This window comes from Peromyscus eremicus, chromosome 1, assembly GCF_949786415.1.
Source record: "Peromyscus eremicus chromosome 1, PerEre_H2_v1, whole genome shotgun sequence".
NCBI classification, from domain to species: domain Eukaryota; kingdom Metazoa; phylum Chordata; class Mammalia; order Rodentia; family Cricetidae; genus Peromyscus; species Peromyscus eremicus.
In genome coordinates, this window is record NC_081416.1 from 53,772,340 (window position 1) to 53,798,609 (window position 26,270).

A 26,270-nucleotide genomic window follows, 5' to 3' on the forward strand; every position below is an offset into this window, starting at 1 on the left:
CGAAGGAGGGCCCCTGGAGGAGGGGGCCTGCAGATACCTGGTGCTAACAGTCCCCACTCCCACAGGTCTTGCGGTCAGCCACGCAGGAGGAGCCAAGTGGGGACCAAACCCGCGCCACGATAGGCACCCTACTCCACACACCTAGGCTGCGCCTTCGAACCTTCGTCTCCATGCTGTGCTGGTAGAAGATGCCATTTTACCCGAGGCTACCAGCTGTGGGGAGGCCTGAAGTCAGGGCAGCTGCCAACCAGGGATGGGGCCACCGGCTAGAGATGTCTCTAGAATGACCTTTAGCTCAGGGACCTTGCTGTCTATAGTCAGAGTCCCAGAGGAAACAAGCAAGGCTGGGTGGGCTGGTGAGCAGGGATTCCGGGGCCAAGTTCCTAGAAGAGACCGAGTGAGGAGGATCAAAGCGGTGGGGTGGAAAAGCCGGAGACACGAAGCAGACAGACAGGCTGGCCTGTCTTGTTAAGAGGCACCAGGCATAAACCGGCTATTGCCCCAGCTTGGAAGCCTAGGCCACCGAGGAAAGACTCCGTAGTGGGGATACTGTTCAGTGGAATCTAGAGCCAACGAGATAACATCCCAAATGGAGTGCCGAGCAGAGAGAGAGAGGGAGAAACACCCAGATTCTCTCCTTGGCTCCCCCTCGGGTACCACCAGCCCCTCTCTTCCTGGAAATGGCCGACAGGGCCGGCAGAAGAACAGCCGCTCCAGGCTGATCACCCACCCTCCTTCCCAGGTTTGCCTTCGGCTTCACCTTCTACGGCCTGGCCCTCAACCTGCAGGCCTTGGGGAGCAACATCTTCCTGATCCAGGTGCTCGTCGGGGTTGTGGACCTCCCGGTGAAGATAGGCAGCCTGCTGCTGCTCAACTACCTAGGCCGACGTCTCTGCCAGGCCAGCTCCCTGGTGCTGCCAGGACTCTGCATCCTGGCCAACATACTGGTGCCCCACGGTGAGCTGCAGCTCAGCTGCGGGTGAGCAAGAGGAGGCAAAAATGTGGCGTGCTAGCTGAGGCTCTCTTACCTCCCCCAGGCAGGGGAATGTGGAACCAGACTAGACAGCGAGGAACCACAGCAGAGGACCCACAGGAAAGAGGCTGTATGGAGGCGAGTGACCGGGGTGGAGCAGAGATGGGATGGTAGAAATTTAGGGGAGATTAGGAAAGCCGTAGTGCTAACACAGAACTCAGTCATAGATTAGGGTGGGAGAGAAGGGAGGCGAGGAGGACTCCTGGGGTCTGGCTCTGAGGAGCTGGAAGGCCAGTAGATTGGGGACACAGCATGGACACTGGAGGCATGACTCAGACATTTGACAGACCGGCCTATAGGCCAGGGAGCAGCCCAGGGAATACAGGACCCGGGACTCTGCTGATCCCATCACTATTCACAGAGATGGAGGTCCTTCGCTCGTCCTTGGCTGTGCTGGGGCTGGGGTCACTGGGGTCCGCCTTCACCTGTGTCACCATCTTCAGCAGTGAACTCTTCCCCACTGTTCTCAGGTGAGGTTGTCACGGGCTCAAGGACAGAGTACTATAGCTCGAGGGGAGAGCTGCCCCAGGTCCCCATGGGGTTCCTTTCCACGTGGTCTCAGGGCTCCACAGCTAAGCTTCCACCCTGCCTGGTCCACTGGGCCTCCCCGGACCTAGTGGAGTTGGTCCAGGCCAGAGGTCAAGGCCCGAGGCAGGCAGAGTGTGACTCACGGGCAAATGTGCCTCCCCAGGATGACAGCTGTGGGCCTGGGCCAGGTGGCAGCCCGAGGGGGAGCCATCCTAGGGCCTCTGGTGCCGCTGCTAGGTGTCTATGGCTCCTGGCTGCCCCTGCTGGTGTATGGAGTGGTGTCAGTGCTAAGTGGCCTGGCTGCACTGCTCCTGCCTGAGACCAAGAACTTACCACTGCCCGACACCATTCAAGACATCCAGAAACAGTGAGTGGACCAGCCTGGGAACTACTTCTTCCTTCCTTCCTCCTTCCCTTCCTCCCTCCTTCCCTTCCTTCCTCCTTCCCTTCCTTCCTCCTTCTCTTCCTTCCTCCCTCCTTCCTTTCCTTCCTCCCTCCCCTCTTCCTCCCATAGAAGTCCCAAACAGGGTGGCCTGGGACTCACTCCTCTCACTGAACAGAGGAGAAAGCAGAAGCTAAGGGAGGGCCAGAGTTACACAGCACTTTGGGAGAGTGGAGACCCAGGCTGACAGGTGGACTTGAACCCTCTGCCTTTCATCCCACCATGTGGAGGAACGAATGGCCCAGCCAATCCCAGGTCCACCTTGAAAGACACACAGAGAGGTTGGGAGAGAGAGAAAGTGCTCGTGATCGAGCTGGCCTTTGTCAGGGAGAGGTCTTGGGGTGTGGTGGGTGTTGCTGGGGTCTTCACAGGCAGCAGACTCTGCCACTAAAGCCTTGGCTGGTTGACAAGGCTGTCACCACCCACCTCACCTTAATATGCTCAGTAAGCTCAGACCTGAGCCCCAGGCAGGATGTTCAGTCCTCAGCGTAGATGTGGGTCAAGGGTCAGGGGTCACTCTACCCCTTAGATCACACTTCTCTCTTTCCTGAACAGGTCAGTGAAGAAGGTGACACATGACAGAGCAGGCCAGTCCACCCTGATGTCTACATGGCTGTAGCCTCCTGAGAGTCTATGACAGGACTGGAGGAGGAGGACCATGGTGACCAAGACAGGAGGAGAAGATAGAGAGGGAGAGGGAAAGGAAAGGGTAGAGCTGGCGATGGCGGGAAAGGCGCCCGCCGCCAGGCCCGACCATAGGAACTCCATTCCCGGGACACACACGGGCTGATAGGAGAGAGCTGACTGCCAAAGCTGTCTTCCGACCTCCACATGGACAGTGACCCCTCCCCCAGTGATACACACAAATAAATAATTTAATAAAAAGGGGGGAGAATGAAAAGGAGGAAGAAGAGAAGGAGAAGGAAAGAGAAAGAGAGAGTAAGGAAGGAGGAAGAGGAGCAGGAAGAAGGAGAGGAGGGAGAAGAGGAGGGGATGAGGGAAGAGGAGGAGGAAAGGATGGTTCTTCTATCCCCTGCCGACAGCCACGGGAAGCAAAGAGCTCCGTTTCCAGGGGTCCCTTTAGAGGGCTGCCTTTCTGGACCTCCCTCTAACAGAGTTTGAGTGACAGAGGCTGCCCCAAACACTGCCATTACCGACTCCCCCATGAGGCTGCACACCAGAGAGAGGCCGAGGCCCCGGGACACGTCCCACTGCTCACTGCCCCAGCTGCCCCAGGACTCAGAACTGACCATCCTCTTCTTTAGTTCAGCACAAGCGCAGGGGTCTCAGCTTCTCAGTGTCACTGAGGCCCTTGGTCAGCTGACCTGACCTCTCTCCAACTCTCCCCACTCCAGTCACGTGCCTATCAACAAGCTCTGCCTGGGTCTTCTTCCTGCCTTCCCACTTGACACTCTCCTAAGCCTTTCAGACCCACCCTGGGGCCTTCCTTCCAAGGTTCAGGGCCAGCCCATGACTCTGGTGGCATTGTATCCATGGTTAGGGCTACACATCTGCCTCTTCTCACCCTCCAGCAAGTAAGTTCCCTGAGGGTCACTGGTCCCCTGCCCCACATCCTCACTCATGCATAGAGCCTGTTGGAAGGTGGGATGAGGGACTGGCTAAAGAGAAAATTAAATGAATGACAGCCTCTCCTGGGCGCCTGAGGATCTGCAAGAGTCTACAGGGTAGGAGGAAGGCCTTCTCACCATAGACTTTCCCAAGGTTGGCTTTCCTGTGTTCTGGACCAGGTTTGGGGCCGCTGTTACCAGCCCCTTTCATGGTCCTTCTCACATCATAGCTCTCTGCATCTTGTGATGTACTATCCTTTCTCACAGATGGGACAACTGAGGCCTGGGGAAACAGACTGCCCATAACACAGTCTCTGTCTGTACGTCTCCTGAGCCCTGCCCTGGCCACGGTGCCATCTAGGAAAATAGGAATGCATGCAACAAGACCTCTGTCCCTCTCAAAACCAGCCAGGACTCTGGGTTCTGCTGGGACTGCTCACAAGAAAGGCCATGCAGTGTCCCAGAGACAGTGTGCTGCTCAGTGGCTCAGTAGCTGGCCCACCAGTCCGCATCCACCTGTGTGGCGGCTCTCAGGTACCTCACAAAAGGCTGCAACACACACGTGTACACATGTGTACACATGACAAAAGGTGGGTGGGAAACAGAAACAGACCTGCCTGACATGTTGGTCCTGCAGGCTTGCTCCTCAGCTGCAGCTCCTGAGCCTCTGGGAGATTATGTCCTTTGGCCATTTACACACACACACACACACACACACACACACACACACACACACACTTCCTAGTGATACTCCCCAGACAGAGGGTAGATTATATTTATACCACCCGATGTCTCAGGACATCTGTTCTGTCACTCCAGAACTGGCTGCATTTTATTTTTTTTGGGGGGGGGGGGCGGCTACAGGATGCCTAGAAGCTTCCAGAAGGCAGAGCTCAGCAGAGAGAGGGATCCTTCTCTCTCCCACAGTGTTCTGGCTCCACAAACAGACAGAGATGTTCCTCCATCCATATTCGGAATGGCCACCCCGGTCAGGACAAAGGGTTCTGTCACTCTAATGAGTGACAGCATCAGTGTGTCTGAAGAGTCACCTGACAAAAGGCAGTGGCTGAACTCGGGCTGTTGCCCATACCCATTTGAGATATGCCCTCTTTTTTATGCCTACTGTGGGAGTTTCTAACCTCAAAGCTGTTGGGATTCCAACAGTGGAGGAGCCAAGAGAACCTTTTGGAAAGGTAAACTGAGCCAATAGCCACATCCAGAAACCTTTCTTTAGAAAACAAAGCCCTTGAGCGACAAGTCTTGATTCAGAGAGGCAGATGGAGTCCCAGTTGCATGGCAACCAGCACTAATGAAGCCATCCTTTCAACCCCTACAACATATCCTGCCTCAGTCAGGGTCACTGTAAAGATTGATTGCTGGAGTAAGAGTAAAGCCGTCCCTTCCCTTGTCACCAAGAGCTTCCTATTGTTTTCTGTGACTAACAGTGCAGGTGAAGAAGGGGAGCTAAGCCTGGGCTTTGAGCAGAGAACAGAGTAACACAAGGCCCCAGGGGTGAGGGCACGACCACCTGGAGACAGGACATGCTGGCAGCACAGCCCCATGTCAAAGCCTCCCCAGACTCCCATAGATGAGTCAGTGGGACCATCCCAGGCTCCCCCACCAAAGGCTGCACGGAGGACAAGCAGGGCTGGAAGCCAGTAGGTTCAGGAGGCCAAGGAGAGGCCAAGCTCACAGATAGTCACACCTGGAGTCAGGCACATCCTACATGTGGACAGCAGAGCCAGGTAACGTCGTCAGCACTGAGAAACAAGTCCTCAGAGGGGGCCGAGCCACATCTGTACCTTGGGGCCCTGAACTAGCCACTGCCACCCTGGCCACCAGCAGAGACTATATATATCTCCTTCCAAAGACTGGGAAAGGTGACAGCTATCCTGTACCACAAGAGTGGCTGGTATACACCTGAGAAGTCAAGGTCACAGAACCCCAGCCAATACCACACACAAGCCACAGGTGTCCCCCACCCTCAGCCCAGCAGGGACTTGAATGTGAGACACAGAACAGTTGTCCGATAACCCAATGTTGTATTCAACCCAAAAGGCTGGGGGACTGGGCCAGCGAAATGGCTCAGTGTTGGTCCAGTGGGCAAAGCCACTTGTCATCAAGCCTGGACCCTGAATTTCGTCTTCAGGACCGATGTCGTGGGAGCAGAGAACTGCCTCCTGTAAGATGCCTTCTAAGGGCACATACATCTTCTCACACTAAATACACAAATATTCGAGAAAACTTACCGACAGCCAGGTGTAGCCACTGAGGCCCCGACCGCAGCACTGGGGCCCAGACCCAGGATCTAACAGCACCCACCCAGAACAAACTACACAGGACTGTTGGAATTTGGAAAGTTTTTGTTTTCTTTTTCCCACACATTTCCGGGTTTGGGGTGTTTTCCAAGACTCAGACACATTTGTTAACAAAGAGAAAAAAAGTGGGGGAGCAGGGAGCCCCTGGGCGGAGAAGTGACCCCAGCCATCCGCAGACACAGCCTCACTCCCTCCCTTCCCTGCACCTGCAGCAAGCTGGTGCCACAGACCACAGCTCTAGTACCTCGGTTATTTGTTTTTAATATATATCTGCATTTGCCTTTCCCCTCCCCCCGCCCCCCCCACCCCGCTCCTCCAGCGGCTTCCCAGCAATGCACGTTGCCCGGCAGCGACACACACAACAGGCCTTGACCAGACCCAAGCCCCATCCCTAGGCGGCCCCAGGCAGGAGCTTCTCCTTTTGAGGGGACTTGGGGCACTAGGAGAATGAACCCCACTGCCCGGACCCAGCCACCCAAGCTGGGCCCCTCTGGGCCCACCCTCCCACGCCTCTTCTCCCGGCGTCTCTGGAAATCCAAAGAGAGGGAAGCAGAGAAAACAGAAATCTTTAAAAAAAGAAAAAGAAAAAAAAAAAGAAAAAAAAAAAGGGGGGAGAGTGAGGAGGGTAGGGACAAGAGACACAGCAAGCCTGAACCGGGACAGGAGGGCTGAGAAGGAGAAGGAAGGCAGGAGGAACAGGGAGGAAGAAAATCGAGGGAAATAAACGGACGGCGCAGTGGACACTTTACAAAACCCCAGCCTTCCTTCCCGCCCAGCCCCACCAAAATAAAACTACCCCCCTTAAAAAAATAAATCAACCCAGGGCTGTGAGCACGTGCCCTGCCTGACAGGCGCAGAGCTGAGAAGGACAGCCAGCCCCAGAGCTGACGGTGCGGCGCCGTGGGCAGCGGGAGGGAAGGGGATGAGCACGTAGTTATATTCCTTTTCTTTTTTTTGCGTTTCCTCTTCGTGGGAGAAGCCTGAGGCAGCTGGGGAGAGAGTCCCCAGGTCCCCCTGCAGGGAGAGGGCCGCACCCTCCTCCCGGGCCCTCCCGGGAGGAGCAGTTGGCAGTGGGGCGCGGTGCCTGGACTGGGTGCTCAGACGTAATACTCCTTGTCTTTGTTCTTCTTGGCCTTGCTGGGCGTCTTGGGGGCAGCAGGGGCCTTCTCCTTCACCACCGCCCCATTGCTCTGGGCCGAGTTACTGATGTAATTCCGGCTCTGGTCCACTTGGTAGGAGCCCTCGTCGCGGTTGCGGTACTTGTACATGGCGTAGAGAAGGATGAGGATGCAGAGCGCCGCCGCCGCCACGATGCCCACCACCATGCCCGTGGTGCTGCTGGATTCACGGATCACCTCCACCGCGCCCGGCGGGCCGCGCTCCCCCGGCCCCGTGGGGTTGGCTGTGGGCAAACGGGGGAAACCGGGGGCTGAGGTCACGCCGGGGCGCAGGGGAGGCGGCCGCCGCGGCTCGAAGGCCGTGGGGACCCCGGGCCCCAGGGGTGGGTTCTCCAGCAGTGGCTGCAGCGGGTCTCGGTGGTTCATTTTGCCCGCAGGCAGGTTGGGGGCTGGGGCGGAGGGCGCAAGTAGCACCCCGGGGGCGCCCGTGGCCCCATCTGTCCTGAGGTTGGGTCGGGGCACAGGCTTGCGGGGCGACAGGAGGGTGGTGCGGTCCGTGACCAAGGGGAAGGTGGTGTAAAAGTCCTCGTCGTCCGTGGGGGGGAGGCTGGAGTCAAAGACCTCCCCGGAGGCGAAGCCCGAGGCCTCCACGGGCTCCTCGCAGTCGCTGTCGTCGCGCTCAGCCTGGCACGGGCCCCCCGAGGACGGGCGCCGCGCGGCGGGCGGGGGCAGGGTGTCTTGGGTGGCACCCACGCCCGTGAGAAAGGGGTAGAAGGTGGGGGGCGGGGGCACGAAGGGGGACCGGGTGGCCACGGGAGGGGGGTCTAAGGAGTCCTCCGTGATAATGGGCAATATTAACTCTCCTCCTAGAAGAAGAAAGAGAAGAGAGAAGAGAGGGCGTCAGCGAGGGCCGGGGCGCGGGCGGCCGGCACAGAGAGAGAAACAACAGCCTCACACCCAAATCGGTTCAATCGGCTTTGGCGGAGACTAGCGCGGGCCGGGCCCGCCCGCCAGCCGGCCAGCGCCTGCGCTTTAAGCGGGCTGCGGCTCGGATGCCCTGGGCACCCCACGCGCGGGCTCTGTGACTCTGGGTTTTGGTCTTTTTGTTTCGTCTTAAGAAACCAAACGGAACAGAAAGGAAAGGAAATTGAAAAGAAACGGAAATTTTTTTTTTCTACTGGTTTAAGGCTTTAAAAACATACAACAGCAGCATTTAAACAAACCTAACAACAATATCTTTTAGGGTTTTTTTTTCTACATATTTCTTTTTGCTTTTTTTTTTTTTTTTTGCTTTTGTTTTTAAAAAAGAAGATAGCATACCACGGAATTCAGGCAACTTACATCAACAAATAGGCCGTGTGATTTTAGCATGAAGAAAAAAATTACAAACAGAGCTGTGTAAGCGGGTTCTCCCGGAAAAAAATAAGAAAAAACAACTTTTCCGTACAACGTTTTCTGTCTATCTGTTTGGCATCTCCCTCCCTGATTTACCCTGGACAGCCTGCTTCCTCCAGAAAGCTCGCTCTCCTCCCTCTCTCGAGCCCTCTTCCCCTCATTAAACACAAGGCTAAAATCCGCACAGTGCGGGCTGGGGCTGGGAAGTGGCGCCACTCAGGGTCATGGTGGGAAAAGGAGGGTCGGTAAAGGGGGCATGGAAGGACGGTGGCGAGCCTATGTGGGTGTGAGCTTGGGGAGGGGGCTGGCCATAGGGAGGGCCTTGGGGCTGATTTCGGTGGCCACGGGAGAGGAGACTTTGAACGGGAATGCATGTGTGGAACAGTAGGGAGGGAGGGTCAGGCACACTGAAGCTGGGTGTTGTGGAGGTGTGGGGAGGACTGGGAGTGTGGGCGGCTGGGCGTCACATGGTTTCTGAGCTAAACCTAACTCTCCCCTTTCTTCACCCTCCACCTCTGACCCCCACTGACTTCCCCCCAACCACCTCCCCAGAACCCCCATGGACCGCCAGAACCTGGCCAGGTTATGACTGCCTCTGGCCCTCTTATTATTGTTAAAACAATAATAAAACAACGGAAAGAAGAAGAAAGCAAAAAAATAAAAGAAAATACATACACAGCCATCTGGGAGGGACTCGCTGGCTAAAACAGGGCCCATGGTAACTAATGGGGGAGACCTTGTGGTGGGGAGGGTGTAAGTCTTCCCTTTAAGTCTGAAAACTTCAGTACCCTGGACAGAAACTGCAATTCCCATCAGCTCCCCATGGGCGGGAACTAGAGCTCCCATTAGCCCTTCAGGGGGCATAAACTACAAAAACTACAACTCCCATCAGTCTCTGGGTCAACAACTACAATTCCCATCAGCCTCCTGAGCCTCTTCACTAACCAAAGTGCTCCAGGCTTCTGACCTCTGGTAGATAGAAGCTGGGTAAGCTCTAGGCTAGAAGGAGGGCTCAAACTCTGGCTTTGAAGGTTGCCTCTGGGCTTCTCGGGAATGGAGTTGAAGACTTCTTCTCTGGCTCTACCTCCAGCTCAGCCTACCCCCCATCCCTACCTGAGTACTTCACTTGGCATCTACACCCACAGTCCTACACCCCTCTGTGGTAATCATCCCAAGGCTTCCAGTAGCAGATCCCGCAGCCAGGCCAAGCCTCACATCCAGGGATTTCACTGCTCTGCCTACCCTAGGCTTCTGGCTGGGTCCACTTCTCATGTACCTCTGCTGGCCCTTCCCACAGCAGCTCCATCAATCTCACAGAGGCTACAACAAAACCTTGCCACTGAAGCGGAAACCTTGCCAACCTTCTCGAGCTGCACTTCCCATCAGGCTCCTTATATGCAAAGTTTAAAGCTCCAGAGTTCCTAGCCCACCACAGGCTTGGCCATAATGAAACGTTGAACCAAGAGCATTTGTGCAGCCAGGACTGTCCAGTTCCACTGGTGGAAGCCAGGACCTCATGAATGCCAGGCAAAGCACTCTGGCTCTACCTCCAAGTCACATCCCAGCCCTCAAACCCAGCTTCTAGTGGATGGAGACACTGAGGCCTGGAGAGAGCAGAGCTTCCAAGTGAGGTGAATGAATGAATGAATGAGCCAGTCCCTTCTGTGACTCCCGGAGGCCAGGACAGGGGCCACAAAAGCCTGGACCATCACTCCCACGCCTCCAGGAGGCTGGCAGGGCTGCTCACCTGAGAACCCAGGCAGAAGGCTACATGGTGTGTCAACTGAATTCCTGTGTGACTACAGACAAGTCCCACCCCCACTGGGCCCCAGTCCTCATCTATGAAACTAGAATACTGCCATGCATGGTGGCACATGCTTGTGATTCCAGCGCTATGGAGGTGGAGGCAGGAAGATCAGGAGTTCAAGGTCATCCTCAGGTACATAGCAAGCTCTGGCCAACCTAGGGTATGTAAGACTCTGTCTCAAACAACCAAAATAAGTAAAATTAGGGCAGTGAGCTTCAGGCCCAGGTTAAGCCTAGCAATGCTCCATTCCCATCCACTGGCCTGGCTTCCACCCTCCGCCAGCTCTGCCTTCCACCTTTTCCATCTCAGACTGAGGAACTCAGGGTCAAAACTTACCCTAACCTGGCTTATGATCCTCAACCAGCTGGCCATCACTGGAGACCACTGGATGGCCAATGACAGTCCTGTGCTAGGGACATGTCCTTCCCTGAAGTGCTGATCATCAGCCTGACCAAGGCCTGGCCTGATGGGCCCTCCAGTCTATGTGGGAACATAGTGCACCCTTCCATTCCCATGGTCCTCCCGTTCCCAGTGTCTGCATCCCTGCACAAGGGCAAATTCAGCTCACAGGAAAGCTCCTGCCCTTCAAGTAGTGACATCATGGGTCTAATCACAGCAGGTTCTCCTCCCTACGTGAATCCTAAGCTCAGCCAGGTCCTCTCTGCTCACCCACACTACCTGCTGCCTCCTAACCTTTGCCTTCTATTCAGAACAGGCTCCCTATGGATAACTCACACATGCTCAGAATCCAGCCCATGCCTCACCTTCCAGGCTGACTCCAGAAGATGCCCTCTGCTCCTGGTGCCTCTGGCTCTGTCTCCCTACTCTGTCTTGGAGGCTCAAGTTTGACTCACTGCCAGGGAAGGCCCAAAGGCCTGAGTCCCATCTGTCAATCTTACTAGCAGCCAGCAGAGCCTGGCACGGAGCTGAGGTCCTTCTGCTCTTCGAGGGGAAGTGACTGATAAGTCCCCTGGCACTCCCTCTGAGGTGGGCCAGGTACATGGGGGAGCACTGAGCACCTTTCATGGACTAAGTTTTACACATGGCCTCTTGCTCCGCCATCTTAGGCAACAGGCACCACTGAGAGCTAACCCTGACCCTGCTTCCTCCCTGTCCTCAGGCCCAGTTTGCACCCTCTCCTGGCCCTGCCTTCCATCTTTTCCATCTTAGACTGAGTTACCATTGCCCTCAGGAACTCCAGGGTCAAAGCTTTCCCTAACCTGGCTTATGATCCTCAACCAGCTGGCCGTCGCTAGGGACACAGTGAAGTGTCATTACTCTTCCCTAGGGTGCAGCTCGTCAAAATGACCAGGACACAGACCTTGGCTCTTTACCAACCTGTTGCCTTACACTGAGTGAGGGCCTGGACCACACACATCCTGCCCAACCTGTGGCACTCCCACAACCATTTCCCCCAGCCCACTAGTCCTTGAGACACACAGGCTTTCTAGATCTCCCGCCTCCAGGCCCCACGGCCTCCCCGGCTCCTTTTTCAGGTCCCAGCCTTATCCCCGCAGCTCCCATTCCCTTGGGGGCTCTCCCACCTTTCCTCTATCCATGGTTTGCGACCATATCTCCCATGATTCCACCAGTGCTCTGCACAGCAGCATCTTTCTCCGATACTACTTCCTCTGTGCCTGACGCCCTCACACAAACCTTTTCCAAAGTGATAGGCCACAGAGAGCCTCACATGGCTTTCCCACATCACCCTCATGAAACCTGGATTATAGGGCACTGGAGTCATATCAACGCATGGGCTTCCCTGGGGCACTGGTCCAGGAAAGATCTAGAAAACTCACCCTGGGGAAGAGTCAGGGCCTGAGCAAGGGAGGACACCTCAGAGACTTCTCACTGGCATGGTCCCACTGCTGGCCCTCCCACTGAGCTTTTGAGCAAGAGGAACACTCAGGGTGACTCATGATGTTGAGGGTCCTGTGACCAGCTCTGCATCACTGGGAGACTAATGGAAGACTGTGGCCCCTGAAGCCATCAGACTCTGCAAGGACACCAGGCAGCCTCCAGCCCCGCCCTCACCTCTGGCAGCTGCAGCAATTGCAAAATACAGGTGCATGCTTATCAAAGCTGCAACACACTCGCCCTCCTGCTTTCCTTATCCCAAGTAAATAGAGTTTCAATGCCCATTGAGCCCACTTGCTAGAGAAGTCCATTCTGATTGGGGCACCAGCAGCCATTCCCAAGCAGTTCTTCTATCTCAACACTCCCCTTTCTAGGGCACTCACAGAAAGTAAGCCGAGTTCTTTCAACCTTTAAGGCACAGAAGACTTAAAGAGACATCTACCCGTGCAGTGGCTCCTACCTGTAAATTCCATTACTTGGGAGGCTGAGGCAGGAGGATCACCATGAATCCATGAGTTTGAGGCCAGCCTAGGCTACAGTGTGGGATCCTGTCTAAAAAAAAATAAAATAAAATAAAAAAATAAAAATAAATCTACCTATGAACCCCAATTTCTATCCAGTCAAGATATGCCTACCCCACAGAAGACATATACATACACCTGAGGTTCAGAGTGTCCCAGGCTAAGCCATCTACTGGCTGAGACCCCATCTATCAGTGTTGAGGGCCCTACTCAAGCTGGGAGGGACAAGACGGTCAGCATTTTAGTGGATTAGGAGAAAAGGCAGCCCTTATACATGGACACAGCTCTGTAGGTCCATGACTTGGCAAGTCACACGTCCACAATATTGATAAAAGCCACTCTCTTCTTGGTGAACACGGCCAACTCAGGGCCCAGGATACACTGCTAAGCAAGCAGAACACTGGCTAGATTCCATCCCTACTCACCTGTTGGAGCAGAGAAGTATGCCACTGTGGGCTGTAGCCTGAAGGATGGTATCCCTCCGCACCTGAAACACCAGCATGGCGAGGGCGGAGGCCAGAGTGGCTTCAGGATCAGAGAACGTGAGCTACTCAACAGGAGAGTATGTGCACATGTGTGAGCACACACACTCAGATGCATACATCCTGTGAAGGTGTGTGTTTCTACATCGACGAGCATAAATTCCTAAGGACATCAACCTTCATGGATCCGAGATACCTATGTGTATGTCAGTGAGTGTGAACAGACGTGTGCATGAGAATGGGTCTCTCATGTCTGGTGCCTATGAGCCTGAAGCATGGGCTTTGTGTATATGCTGTGTGGATGTGTCCCTCAGAATATGCAAGCAAAACACCATAGCTCTGAGCACAAGCAGTCTACTACCCCATAAAATAAATACATTCCTTCTGAACCTTGACATCTAGACTGCATTTCCCAGCATCCCTAGCAATTGAGTATGGCCCAATTGCTGAGTATTAGACCCTGTCAGGTTCTTTGTTCCTAACAGACTGCCATGCTCCATCCTCCACACTAGGTGCCACAGATGAAGGGAATGTGGATTCCTAGTGTAACTTCTGGGCAGAGCCCAGCGAGGGTACGCCTGAGTGAGAAAGTTCTCTTGTATTAACCACTAAGATTCAGGGCTTATCTGTTACAGGGACAAATGTTATCTTCTACAGGCTTTAGCCCCTGAAATGGATGTCATGGTAACAAAACGCCACGGCATTCAAGTGACAATACAAGGAAAGGCTAGGAGGCAGGGAAGATGAAGACCCACACGCCACTGTGGCAAAGATTTGGTACAAACATTGCTTGTGCCAACCTGCTGAGGCTGGGGTGCCAAGGGAAAGTTGAGGGTAGGGCCCAGGATCGCCAGCTCTAACGTTCCTCTTCTGGCAACATCTTACAACCTAGACCCCAACAGGAACTGGCTGTCTGGCAGGCAGGGAGGCAGGGAAGACAACAACCCTGACGGGTGATTCCTGCAGAGGTCGGAAGAGCCGTTGCTCCCAGGCCCCACAGAGTAAAGACCGAAAGAGACCTTCTCAACTAAGTGAGGGTCTTTTTCTACCCAAGGATTTAGGAGTGGTCTCTCCACCTACCATTTAAAGGGTCCTCAAGACAGTCACGGCACTATGAAGAGGCCAGGAGCCGAGAAACAAGAGAAGACATGGGGGTGGAGAACAGAGCTTAGGGGAGGGCTGTGGTGTGGCTGCTGTGACTAAGCCTTGGAACCACCAGAGATGTACAAGCCAGTGTGGGATGTCTGCACTTACACATAGCCAAGGAGAACATTTCTCCCAAAACCCACTTCTGAAAGGCCATGGAGGATAAAGATGGGGACATTCTGCCCAGCAGAGCGGCAGCCTAAAGCCTCCCCAGAGGGCAGAAGCAGGATGTACTGGAGACCCTGTCCTTGCCACTGCAGGAACAAAGCCTGCCGGCCTAGCAAAGCATGGACTTCCTCCTCTGTGCTCAGGCATGTGTGCTCTGTGCATGAAAACGACCCCAGGCATCACATGTGTTTCCCGGCTTTCCTAACCCCCACCTCTTTGTGGAGGTGGGAGTGGGCAAGGTCTTGCTATATACTCCAGGTTGACCTTGAACTTGCAATCCTGTTGCCTCCACTCCTGGAGTGCTGGATTATAGGTGCTCACCACTACACCCAACCTCTTTTCTTCCGTGAATGAGCTTTTGTTGTAGGGTCTACCTCCGCAGAACCACTGTACTTTAGGGATATGTTGGAAGAAGTGAGATAATGATCATTTCAGTTCGGTTCAGGACCAGAGGAGGCAGGTCTGAGTGGATCGGAGTAAGCCAGCATCCCCCACAAACAACCTCTTGGAGTAAGACTTTTGTCATTCTTGGAATGGCACTAGAGGACATTCTGAGACAGAAGGTCAAATGAAGAAGATCCTTGGTGATCCAACAGTCCAGACTTAAGCAAAACATTCTCTACTGGTCCCCAAACTTGAATGTGCTTCTACATGGGAGTGCAATAAGGTGGTGGCTCCTGGCCTTCTCAGAAGCTCAGCTGTCATCCCAAAACTGAGCTCCAGGTTTGGAATGTAATGTGAGCGGGAAGAGCCTCTCCAGGCCCAGTCCATGGAGACCTCCTGCTTCTGATCCCTTGCTCATTCCTGCACCTTGAGAAGTCATGAGTTAAAGATGACACAGCCACAAGATGGAAGACCAGGCCCCGAGTCATTACCAGAGCAGCTCCCATCAGTCAGAAGCATCGTTTGTAACTCATGGGAAAGAGACTGGAGGTCTCTGTTAAGCCACAGAGGCTGTGGAGTGTCCGTTATAGCAAACTAGTGTCACTCTGGAAGCTCCTAGGAATCCGGACACATGCTTCTGTGCATATGACAAAATGTGTGCACCTGCGGGATGAAGCCAGCAATATGCCTCTGAGGGTTTCATTCCTGGGTGGGTGACACTGAGGAGGGGTGTGTGTAGAATAAATGCATGGCGCTGGTGTTCATCTGGCACGTGAACCTGTATGCATAGGAAGGTTTGTGTTTCCATGCTCCTAGGCATATGCCCCCAAGCACATGTGCGTATGTCTCTACAAAACTGGGTGACCCTGAGCATGTAGGTGTGCCCTTGTGGGTCTGAATAGCTGTATACATACCCCTGGGAATGAACACACAGCAGACACTGTTCTGGATTAGGTCTGAGTGTGCACATGCCCTACAGGTCTGCAGATAAGTGTGTGCTCATCTGTGTGCCACTACATGGGTACCACTGAGCACACAGATACACCTGTGTCTGTGAGCATTTGTGTGGGCCACTTTAGGCCCGTGTGTGTGTGTGTGTGTGTGTGTGTGTACGTGCACATGCACCTCTTTGGGAGTCTGAGTGAATGTAGATGTACTTCTGTATGGATCAACATGTATGTCTCTGTGGAGAATGTATAGACATGTATATATCTGTGAAACTGAGTGTGTGTGTGTGTGTGTGTGTGTGTGTGTGTGTGTGTGTGTGTACATATGCTTTACAAGGTCTCGGTATAAATGTGTGTGTGTGTGTGTGTGTGTGTGTGTGTGTGTGCATGAATGTATGGTCCCCTCTCTTGAGGACAGTGTGGAAGGGTGCATGTCTGTAAGCCTGAACAAACGTATACATGTGCATAGACTTCTGGGGTCTGAGCACTCACATCCCCTCTGACAACGTGTACCTATGCTCCTTTGATCTTAGTACATATTCACACCTCAGTGTGTAGAGACCCCTTCTGTGGGGACAAACATGTGGGTCCATGAGTACCTCCCTCCACAGAATGACATATGCATTTTGGTGAGTACACATGGACAGAGATATGACACCTGTGCACACAGACATGAGGGGCACTTCTATGGATACATGTATATGCATGCTTCCATGAGTGTGAGCAAATTGTGTTCATGCCTGAACACAAATGCTGTGTCTGTGGTTAGGAAACATGTGAGCATCTGGAAGTCTGAACACATATGTGGGACTGTGGTCTGTACACATATGTGAGCAGATGTTACACAAGTAGCTCAGTCCACAGTTATATGCCTTTGTGAGCTGAGCACGGATGTATAACCCTGCATTCAAGGACACGTCACAAGGCATGTGCGTCTGTGAGTGTGAGCACAGGTGAGCATACACACAAAGATCTGAACACACAGTGCATGCCCTGAGTATATGACGTATGAGGAGGTTTTCTGGCTCAGAGCATGTCTGTATCATCAACAGATGTGAGCACGTGAGAGCTGCCTCTGGGTTTAAGCATGTGTTTCCACACAGCCCTGAGTGTAAGGGACCAGGGTGGGTTTAAGGCTCACAGTGCTGAGTGTGGGAGCCTTTGCGCAGCTGAGCATGTACAGGTGTGACTCTCGGGGGCTGAGCAGGTGAGCAGCTGTGAGTCCAGGCGTCTCTAGATGTTCATGAAGCTCTAAGCATGTACATGAGACACTCGGTGGCTCTGGGACACAGTATGCTTCATGGGACTGTGTACACTGTGCAGCTCTGTGTTTCTCTGGATTTCTCAGGGGTGTACATGGATTTCAGGGCATCCGAGCACACATATGACTCCAAGCGTCTACGTGCCTCTGTTGATCTGGGTATAAATACCATGCACTTTACATGGTGTGTGTGTGTGTCTGTGTGTTCGTGTGTGTGTGTCTATGTAGCAATATGTGAGCTTCCAGGCAATGTATAATTGTGTATGCATGGGTGTATGTGTGTGTATCCCTGGTCAGAGCACATGCATGTGCATATGGATAGAGATCTCTGTGGATATAAGTCTTAGTGTTCTTCCTCTGTCTCAGGGGTACAAAGTCCACAGTCCTGCAGGGGCCAGGCTGGAAATACAATGTGTGGGCAGGACAGCTGGGCCAGCAAGGGTGGTGTGTCACATTACCAACTGTAGGTGTATGTCCCTTAAACTCCCACTAGGGAAAATTCTAATAATACTCTGTGTGACTGAACCTCCAGCCTTGAGAGAAATAACGTGCTAGATGACAGACTCACTCAGCAGGGAAGAGAACAGGATCTGGGGTCTGTGGAGGGGCTGAGTGAAGGGAAGGGATGGGGGGGTGGACAGGCCAAACAGGGATGATCCCAGGGCCCACAACCCACCCAGGGATGAAGATCTGAAAGTGGGGAGGGTAGACACCGGAGGGTCAGGCTCCGGACGGCCTGTCACTAGCCAGGCACCTCTGCTCTGCTAGAAAAAGCTCCCTTATCCTGGGGCCCCAAAGCAGACTCTAACTGGAGAGACCAGGATGAGAGGGGCAGAGGAGCATGGTCCAGGTCAGCCTGGGCACCCAGAAGTAATCTTGATCCCTGCCTGGCTTCCCATGGGAAGATGAGGACAGTAGGCATTTCAGAGCTATGGATTAGCATGATGTAGGTGAGCTGCCCTTGGCACTCCCAGGTCCACTCCACCCTGCCTCCAGGACTTATTTTCAAAGCTGGGCCAGACACCAGCCCTCCTTACTCCCAGCCTCCAGTCTTCCTTCACCTCCATTATCTTTCCCTCACATGGTGGATCTTTTTTTTTTAAAGAATGGCACAGTGGTCAGTGATCTCTGGGATCCCTGACTTGGGGGCAGCTGACCCATCCACTTCAGGTCCACTTTACCGTTTTGGTCTAACAAAGCCTGAAATGGCTCAGGATACCAGAGAGCACCCTGGAGGTCATGCCCAGGCTTCTAGATAGACTCTGGGCTGGGACATCAGACCCTCCAGGGTATGTCCCCAGACAGCCTGGTGTGTATGTGTGTGTGGCACATCTCTGTGTGGTGTGCTGTGGCTCTGCAGGGTTGAGGGAGAACAGAAATCTATCATCACAGAGTTTATGTTCCAGAATGAAAGATGAGGCTGCACCCCTTCCCCATGGCATAGTCTCAGCCCAGAGTTCTCACAGGTCAATCCTTGCAGCTAACTGGCTGTAGGAATCCCCAGCCACTGCCTATAATTTTGCTGCGTTAGGCAGTGCTGAGAGGTGCTGTGGGCAGACTCTGCCTCGTGCCCAAAGCATCCCCAAAGCAATAGTGGATCTGCAGTGTAAAGAGATGGAGGGGTGGCTCCCAGAAGAGGGGCCTCCTGCAGAGGAGGGCATCTGCTCCCAGATGCACAGGCCCTGAGCTGTGGACGGAAAAGTCTTTCCTGCCCAGCCGTTGGCACCTCCCATGACTGCCCTGGTGCAGGACCACAAAACGACCCCACTTGGCTCTGGACTACTGAGGATGAGAGGGATAGATGGAAGGGCATCAGCCTGTGGGTATGGGGGTCTCCACTCCTGGTCTGTGACCAGGACCCCCAGGCTCCACTGTCTATGATTCTACGCTATCTACCCACACTCTAACTGGGTGGCAGCTCACCCTCAACTTCAATGTCTCTTCTGGAGCTGGTAGGCCCTCCAGACCCCTGACCCCAGGTCAGAGTCACAGCCCTTCTCCATCCCTGCATGCATGTGCCCCAGCCTTGCTGAAACTTCTAGTCCAGGTGCCACCATGGAAGGTAATGTAGAGAAGTCTCTGGGAAGCCAAGCATGGGATGTGGGTGTCCCGTCCACTCCTATGGGTTCATTCAGGCTGTAGCCAAGGCCTGTGTTCCCCAACTGTGAGCTCCCACCAGCCACATCCTGTCCTTTCTCCAGTCCTGCTGTCAGCCCCCAGTGCCCACCTCCCACTGTTCAGTCACTGCCAACCTACTCAGATGAGCAGCCCAGCAACCACTGGGCCACCCCACTCTCATGCTCTCACCCAGCATGCCAAGCTCCCTCCCAACTTGCTCAGCTGCTTTCTGTAGCTGTAGCCTTGGCTCCAGCCAGCAACATTAAGCAGAGTCCCTGGGCCACCGCTCAGGAAACCTTTCCCCATAGCTTGTGTTCCTACAGCCCCTCTCAAGCTAGGATCTCCCCAGGGGACTGCATGTCTGGACTAAGGGGCAACTTCGTGTAGTGCAATGCCAGATACAGAGGTTCCATGTAGTAACTGTCCTCCTCAGCCTGGCAACCTGGGGACCCTTTCAAGAACACCAGATAAGTCCCTGAGGCTGAGCAGGAGGTCAAGGGAGGGCCAACAGAGACTATGAGTGCCTATGAGTGGCCAAGGGAGTGCCAGTCTTCAGGGTTGATGGGAGTTGTAGTTTTGGACCTGAGGGATGATGGGAGTTGTAGTTCCCCCACCTCCCATTCCAGGACTAATGGGAGTTGCAGTTCTTTATGTTTCTACAGCCACATCTCCCTCTTTTCTCCCAGTTCCTCTTAGTTCTCCACCCCTAGTAACCCAGGCTAAAGACTTCACTATCTCCAAGGACGGGACACTAAAAGGCACCTTGACAGAGGGCATGTGAGGGGCCTGGGGTCCTCTACGTTACAAAGGGACTGCAGGAGAAAGCTAAAGCCTGCAGCACACCCTGGGCTGGGGCCAGGTGGCAGACAGTCGCCCCCCTCCCCAGCAGCGTCGCGGGGCCCGGGGCAGGGGAGGGGGGAAAGGCACTCACCAGTACTAGGCTCACACTCCTCCAGGTCCTCATCATCACTTGGACACTCAGCCGAGGCCACCAGGAGGTCATCTGTGTTCTGGGGGCATAAGAGGAGGAGCAGGGAAAGAGAGGGTTCCAGTGGGTGAGCAGATCCCAGCTGCTTCCCGGGACGTGGGGCAGCACAGAAAAGAGGCCCGAGGCCAGGCCAGTTCTCCCATCGTTCGCTGAATGACTTGGCCTCTCAATTTCCCACGCTAAAGGATACTAAACAGAGCCAGCCTTGTGGTCCCTATGGCCCTCAAAGATCAGACAGCGTGTGTCAAATCCTTTACGCTGGGGAGCCAGGGGATGGGATGCCACACCTGGGCTACACGGTGCATACCAGGGGTCCAGGGTGCCTGGGGCAGGGGTAAAGTGTATGGAAGAGGCCCGGGCACAGAGGGAGGGGTCCATAGACAGGGGGAACCAGATGGAGTTCCCCATCTCCAGCTTCCCCACCCCATCACCTCTCATCTTTCCCAACCCCCTTCCACAGGGAGAACCAGGCTCCGCACAATAATTAGGGCTATGGTTGCCATGACAACAGGAGTCGACTTTGTCAGCATTTTCTCTCCTCCTGATTGCAAAGAAAGAGGAACCCTGAGATGAGTGAGCCTGAGGGGGAGGGGAAGTCCTGGGGGGGGGGAGAGGGGCTGAGAAAGAGAGCCACAGAGGGAGACCCAAAGTCCAAGATGGAAGGGAGGCTGGGAGACTTCAGATCAGGAGAGAGCCAGGGTGGAGGTCAAGGATGCCAGGGTGAGAGGGTCCTATCCTGCTGCTCCCCAGGTTCCACTTCAGACCCAACAGCCCTTGCCCAAGGACACAGTCATGGACTCCTATTCCCTCTGCCTCCTTGACCTCCATCTTTGCTACCCACCCAGGGTCTCCCTGGGGCTGTCCACTCTCCTTGCCACATGGCTAGTCAGCCTACCCTCTTCTACTAAGATCAGCTGTGATTTGGAGGACCTGGAGGGCAGGTAGCTAGCCCAGGCCTTCTTCTTAGGGCTCCCCACTCCCTAGAGAAAGCCCCTGGGCATTCAGATCCCCCAGATTTCTAGGCACTGAAGACAAAGAGGAAGCCTTATAGCTTGTCTGTCTCTCTGTCCTAGCCAGCCCAACCCCAGGATTCCTGCAGGACAGACTGACAAGAAAGAAGAGCCCAGAACCCAGCAAGCCCAGCCCTAAGAGAAGCTGAAGACAGGCTGGGGTGGAGGAGACACGTCCTCATGGACACCCCAAGATTCTTCTGGGCCTGTAGGCTCAACAGCCAAAGCTATGACACTTGGGGAAGACAGACAGAAGCATTGTGGAGCTGAAGTGGTCTAGCTAGGTCACCGTGACAGGTACAAGCACTCCATAACCAGTACTCAGCACCGGCACTGGTGACAATCAGGGGACCTAGCTGCTAGGCAGTCCTATATACCCCGAAAGCCAGGCCTGCCTGCTCCTCAGAGCTGTGTTTCCTTGGTGTGGCCCCCCTAGACTCCAACCAGATCCAGGGAGCTCCTGATCTGGCAGATAATTGTGTGTGTAGAAAAAGCACAAGGAACTCTGCACCGCCATTCGGAACACACACTCAAAGGAGGCGGCAGAGGCCCACCATGTTGAGGCGCTTGGTGCTCACTCCAAGTCACATGTGGAAGATATGTGAAGGCAGAGGACTTACAGTCTTGACCTCTAACCCAACAGAGACTCCAGCATAGGGAGAGGCTGCTCCTTGCCTCTACCAGCCTCTGGAGAGGGGCTGCCCACGCTGGGAGCCTGCATATCACCACTCCAGTGTGTCGTCTCAGCCCAAGATGCCACCAGCCAACTCCAGTTGGTCCACTAAGCTCTGGCATGGTTACCCTCTTCACTATTCCCTCCCTCAGTCTTCATCCAGACTTCCCTCCTCCTGGCTAGCGTGGGTAGGCTTCTCCAGTCAATTGCCCTCAACTCTGGACCCCCTAGAAACAGTGGTTACCCCCCTATGGTCAATATCCCTGATTACCATGTGAAGGTCTCCTTCCCCTAAACCATCACCATGACAACAAGGTCAGAATGAGCTATCTCCAGAACCACCCCACTTCCAAAGACCCTTGGACCTTCCCAGACCCAGCAGGGGTCTCACCTGGGTGGTGCTGTCCCTCATTGTGGGGGAGCGGCCCCGGCGAGTGGTGGTGGTGGCCATGGTGGTGGTGGTCTCCATGATGGTGGTGGCCATGTCAGCCAGCAGTGTGGTGGCAGTGGTCTCCGCACTGAGCAGCACGGAAGGCCCCTCCCCTACTAGGCGTAGGTGGCCTTCAGTCCGCACGTTGGGGTCGCTCTCGGCGGCCAGCGCCAGTACCTTGAGCCCATTGTAGTAGAGGCCGGACACCTGGCCCTGGAAGGGGCGGCCCTGATCCCGGCCCCCAATCTTGATGGCAGCCTGGCTGTTGAAGATGGTCAGCTGGCGTCCTGAGGGTTGAGGATGGGGTGGGAGGGGCAGGCAGAGGAGAGGCAGGCGGTCCAGGTAGGGCCAGGAAGGGACAGGAGGGTGGAGAGAGCAAGGGGAGGAGAGTGGAAGCCAGGAGGAAGCCAGCATGTGGGTGGGGAGGAATGAGGAAGAGGCAGACAACCAAGGGAAAATCCTTGTTAACCAGAGCCCCTAGCCCGGGCACGTGGGACCCCCACAGGAGAGGGCCACCAGGACACACATGGGCTGGGAAAGGGAGCCTGGTCATGCCCTGTTCCCACCATGCACATGCCTCTCCGTCTGCACCTGTCCCCATTTCTGATCCCACCCCGGGGCTATCACCCTCTTCTTATCCTTTACTTCCATCCCATCTTCTCTCGCTACTCTCCCAAACATCCCACCCAATGTCCAGCCCCAAGCCATGGTGTCCTCCGAAGCAGTAGACAGTGGCGACAGAAACAGAGACAGGAGGGAGTCCTGCCAGGCCAAGGTGGAGTTGGTGAGTGCGAGCAGAGGAAGCAGCAAGATGAGGGACAGAGAGTAGGGGTCTGCTCCGGGCTGGTCCCACCCTTAAGTGCCCTATGATGGCTGGCCAGGCTGCCTAGCTTCTCCTTCCCTGCTGAGACCCAGCCACTGCCCTGGGAGCAGGCCCTGGTGAGCACAGTCCTTCCCCCAGCATGGATGTGCAAGCCCAGATAAGGAAAATGTTAAAGGGACCTTGCTTCGCTCGCTGACAGCCAATAAAACTGCTCCAGCTCCAACCTGGCCCTGCACTTGGCAGTGTTAGATACCTCTGAATGGCCCCTGCAGGGAGCTTGGCTGCTTGCTTTGGTTTTAGTGGACCTGGGGGGTCAGTTTAACCCTCTGAGTTTGTTGTTTTGGTTTGGTTTTTTAGAAAACATATTTATTATTTTTAAGTTTAGATTTAACTTTGGTTTTGATGTTATTGGGGAGGGGCAGATGGAGTACAATTTTGCCCCACTCTCCCATGGACTCAGCTGCTTTCATTTAAGACCTGCCTTAGCCCTCATTAGCCTCAGGTTAGTGCCTCGTTAGAGATCTGGTTTAGAGTTAGAAACCTGTCAGCCTGCCCCCCAAGCCTGGGCTGAGACAGTGCAATGGTGACCCATCCTCTCCCTAGAAACAGACTCTCCAGGACTCCCAAACATCTGTCCAGCCAAGGATGTGTCACTAATGTGTCTCCACGGGCCCCTTACTCAAACTCTCCTCCCCCGGCACCCTCCTACTGTGAGCTCAAGTAAAGACCCCCCTCCAACAGCCCCGCTTCCTCACATGTGGCTGAGTCCTGCCCACGGAGGCGGAGGGCTGCTGCACGAGAATTATAAGAGAAACAAAGGAGCGAAGGGCCCTAAGGGTCAGATGAGTGCTCCAGTAAACAGATTCCTCTCCAGAAAGTCTTCTCAGAGCCTTTACAAAACTAATGGACATGTGGACTTCCAAAAGGAGGAACCAGTTTCATCACACACCGCTTTGACTGCAGGTCTCTTTACTGTAAGGCTTCCCCGGAACTGCCACTCCAGACATGTTTTGGAAGTAGGACATGGAGCCATTCCATAAACATTTATTGAGCCCCTGCTGTATCCTGACAATAAAATATCCCCTCCAAGAACACCCAGCCCTGCCCTAGACAAGCCTATCCCTCATTCTTTCCATGGTGCCGGTGGGTGGAGTGGGCTGAGCAAGACCAAGGAGGGGTCTAGGCTCACAGGGTCAGCACTGGGCCAAAGTCCACACCAAAAGTGAGTTCCTCTTTCTCTTCACTTCTAGAAGAGTAAACACAAGCTTAAAGAGAAGATGTGATTGTCACTTCTGGAGGGCCAAGGAGCTCTTCCCTTTTTCCCTTTTTCGGGTCCCAAGTTGTCTTCTTCCTCTAACAGCTCTCCCAACTATCCCAGAGCAGGGGTGGTGGATGGGTATCACAGTTGTCCGTCTCAGCCCAGGCTCCTCCCTTGGCCTCTCTGATTCTAGAGGGGGAGGGTGGGTAAAGGGGAGGAAGCCATGGCCTCTGTGGCCCCTGCCCCCACCTGCCATGAATGCCTCAAAGGGTTAAAGTTCACCCCACTGGAGAGAGCAGCCAGTGTGGCTGGGGCTGCAGGTTTTAGCGATGTCTGTTACAGTCCCTTTAACGTTTTTGTCCTGCTGTGGGTTTATCACACCTGGTTATCAGCGTGTTTAGGCCCCATGGATCAGGGGCTGGAAGGTTACATTGAGGGATTTTATTGGGGGAGTCCCATGGACGTTTAAAGCACAGTAGTTATCATCTGGTTAAGTGGGGGTTTTAGCACTTCTGCTCCCCACTAGAGTTTAGCCTTAGAGGTACAGAGCTCGCCCCTCCTCCAACGGGAATAACATGGCTGTGCCCTTGGCCCCCAAACTCCCCTGGTGACAAGAAGCTTTCCCTCTCACACAGCAGTACCTCACTTTCCACAGAAGGGCCTCTTAGGGACCTGCTTTGTCTTCCTCAGCAGATCAGCAGGCAGAAACGTCTAAGAACCCCTAAGAGACCACCGCCTTCTCTTTCTCCCGTAGTCTCCCTCAGCCTGCACTGCTCCTAAGGAGCCTGAGACCAAGGCCTTAGAGGTCTAGAGTATGACCCAAGGCTCCAGCTCTTCTTGCCCTCACGACAGCCCTTCTGAGCCCTCTCTCAGTGGCTCTGCCCTCCTTGCTTCCCAAACCCTTCCCACCTCCAGGTGCCCTGTGGCCCTTAAGTAAATCTGAGGTGAACTTGGCCAGAGGCACCTTCTAGCCTGCGCTCCCCTCCTGCTGTGGGTGTCATAGCTCAGCAAACGCTGAGGGCGCTTCCGTCGTCTTTCGAGGGTCAGTCTAGGAAGGCACCTGGTTTTCCCTTCCCTGTTCCCAAACCACCTCCCGGAAACAGACAGACTGAGTGTAGGGGGCAGAAAGGAGCATCCTGCCTGGACAACTGTCCCTCCGCTTGGGGACGGGCATGACGAAGGAGCGAAGGGGTGGGGGAGAGAGCTCTGCACCTTTAAGATCGCGTTTTTAAAGTTAGTTAGTTAGTTAGTTAGTTAATTAATTCTGGTTAATTACCTTTGTCGAGCAACCACTCATCTACTACTCGACCAAGCCGGTAGGGGATTCTCTGTCTAGCAATCGCCAGGCGCTCGTTATCCAAGTTTCCTTGGAAAAGTTTAGAAAGACAGTAGGTTTCTCAGGCAGCGCAGTCCAAAGGCTTTAGAAAGTAATTATGCAGTTCTCAGGAGACCCCAGCAAGCAGCCACATTCAACAGGAAGGAGAGAGGCAGCAGTAGATGCTGGGCCTCTCCCCTCCCGGGGCCCCCTCCCTAGGCTCCACCAGAGCCAGCCCCACCCATGGGGGTGAGAGTAACCCAAAGGAGAGGGGAACATCAAGAAAAGGGAAAGGAAGCAGAAAAGAAAAGAAAAACAAAAACAAAACCCCCCCCCCGCAGCTGGAAGGTCAGAGATTAAACAGGTTTATCTAGTCAAGCTGTTGAGGCTGAGGCCCCACTTCCTTCACCACCCCAAAGAGGGGGGGTGGGGTGGGGGCGGGGCATTTAGCAGGTTTAAGTTAGGGGGCGGTCCAGCTGGTTACTGCATTTAGAGGGTGGTTTAGAAGAGGGAGGGATGGGTTAAGCAGGGTTTATGCAGCATTTAAGGGGGTGCCCGGCACACTCATTTCACTGAGCTTTAAACCGCTTCTCAAAGTCATTGCCAGCTCCCATCATCTCCTGGACTCAACTCCAGCTGTCCCAACACCGGTTCCCACCTCCCTCCATACCCATGGCCCA

General features: G+C 54.5%; 2 protein-coding genes across 7 annotated transcripts in view; one reads left to right on the top strand and one right to left on the bottom strand.

The window, feature by feature from the left end:
- The window catches only part of Slc22a12 (solute carrier family 22 member 12), a 6,926-nt gene extending 1,944 nt beyond the window's left edge, over positions 1-4,982 (top strand). The window contains exons 2-6 of the mRNA XM_059253693.1: positions 66-181; positions 743-957; positions 1,395-1,503; positions 1,725-1,928; positions 2,559-4,982. Coding sequence (XP_059109676.1) covers positions 66-181; positions 743-957; positions 1,395-1,503; positions 1,725-1,928; positions 2,559-2,622 — 708 coding nt within the window. The 3' untranslated portion in view covers positions 2,623-4,982. The remainder of the gene's footprint in view (positions 1-65; positions 182-742; positions 958-1,394; positions 1,504-1,724; positions 1,929-2,558) is intronic.
- Positions 4,983-6,213: 1,231 nt separating this feature from the next.
- Nrxn2 (neurexin 2) overlaps positions 6,214-26,270 on the bottom strand; it is a 107,365-nt gene continuing 87,308 nt past the window's right edge. For 4 of the 6 annotated variants that reach the window (XM_059262111.1, XM_059262095.1, XM_059262105.1 and 1 more), the window contains 4 exons: positions 25,552-25,641; positions 22,156-22,481; positions 20,025-20,103; positions 6,214-7,291 (listed from right to left, as the gene is read on the bottom strand). In XM_059262111.1, the coding sequence (XP_059118094.1) occupies positions 6,987-7,291; positions 20,025-20,103; positions 22,156-22,481; positions 25,552-25,641 (800 nt within the window). In that variant the 3' untranslated portion in view covers positions 6,214-6,986. Of the gene's footprint in view, positions 7,874-20,024; positions 20,104-22,155; positions 22,482-25,551; positions 25,642-26,270 lie in introns of all 6 variants that reach the window. The other 2 variants (XM_059262130.1, XM_059262121.1) reach the window with 2 other exon arrangements.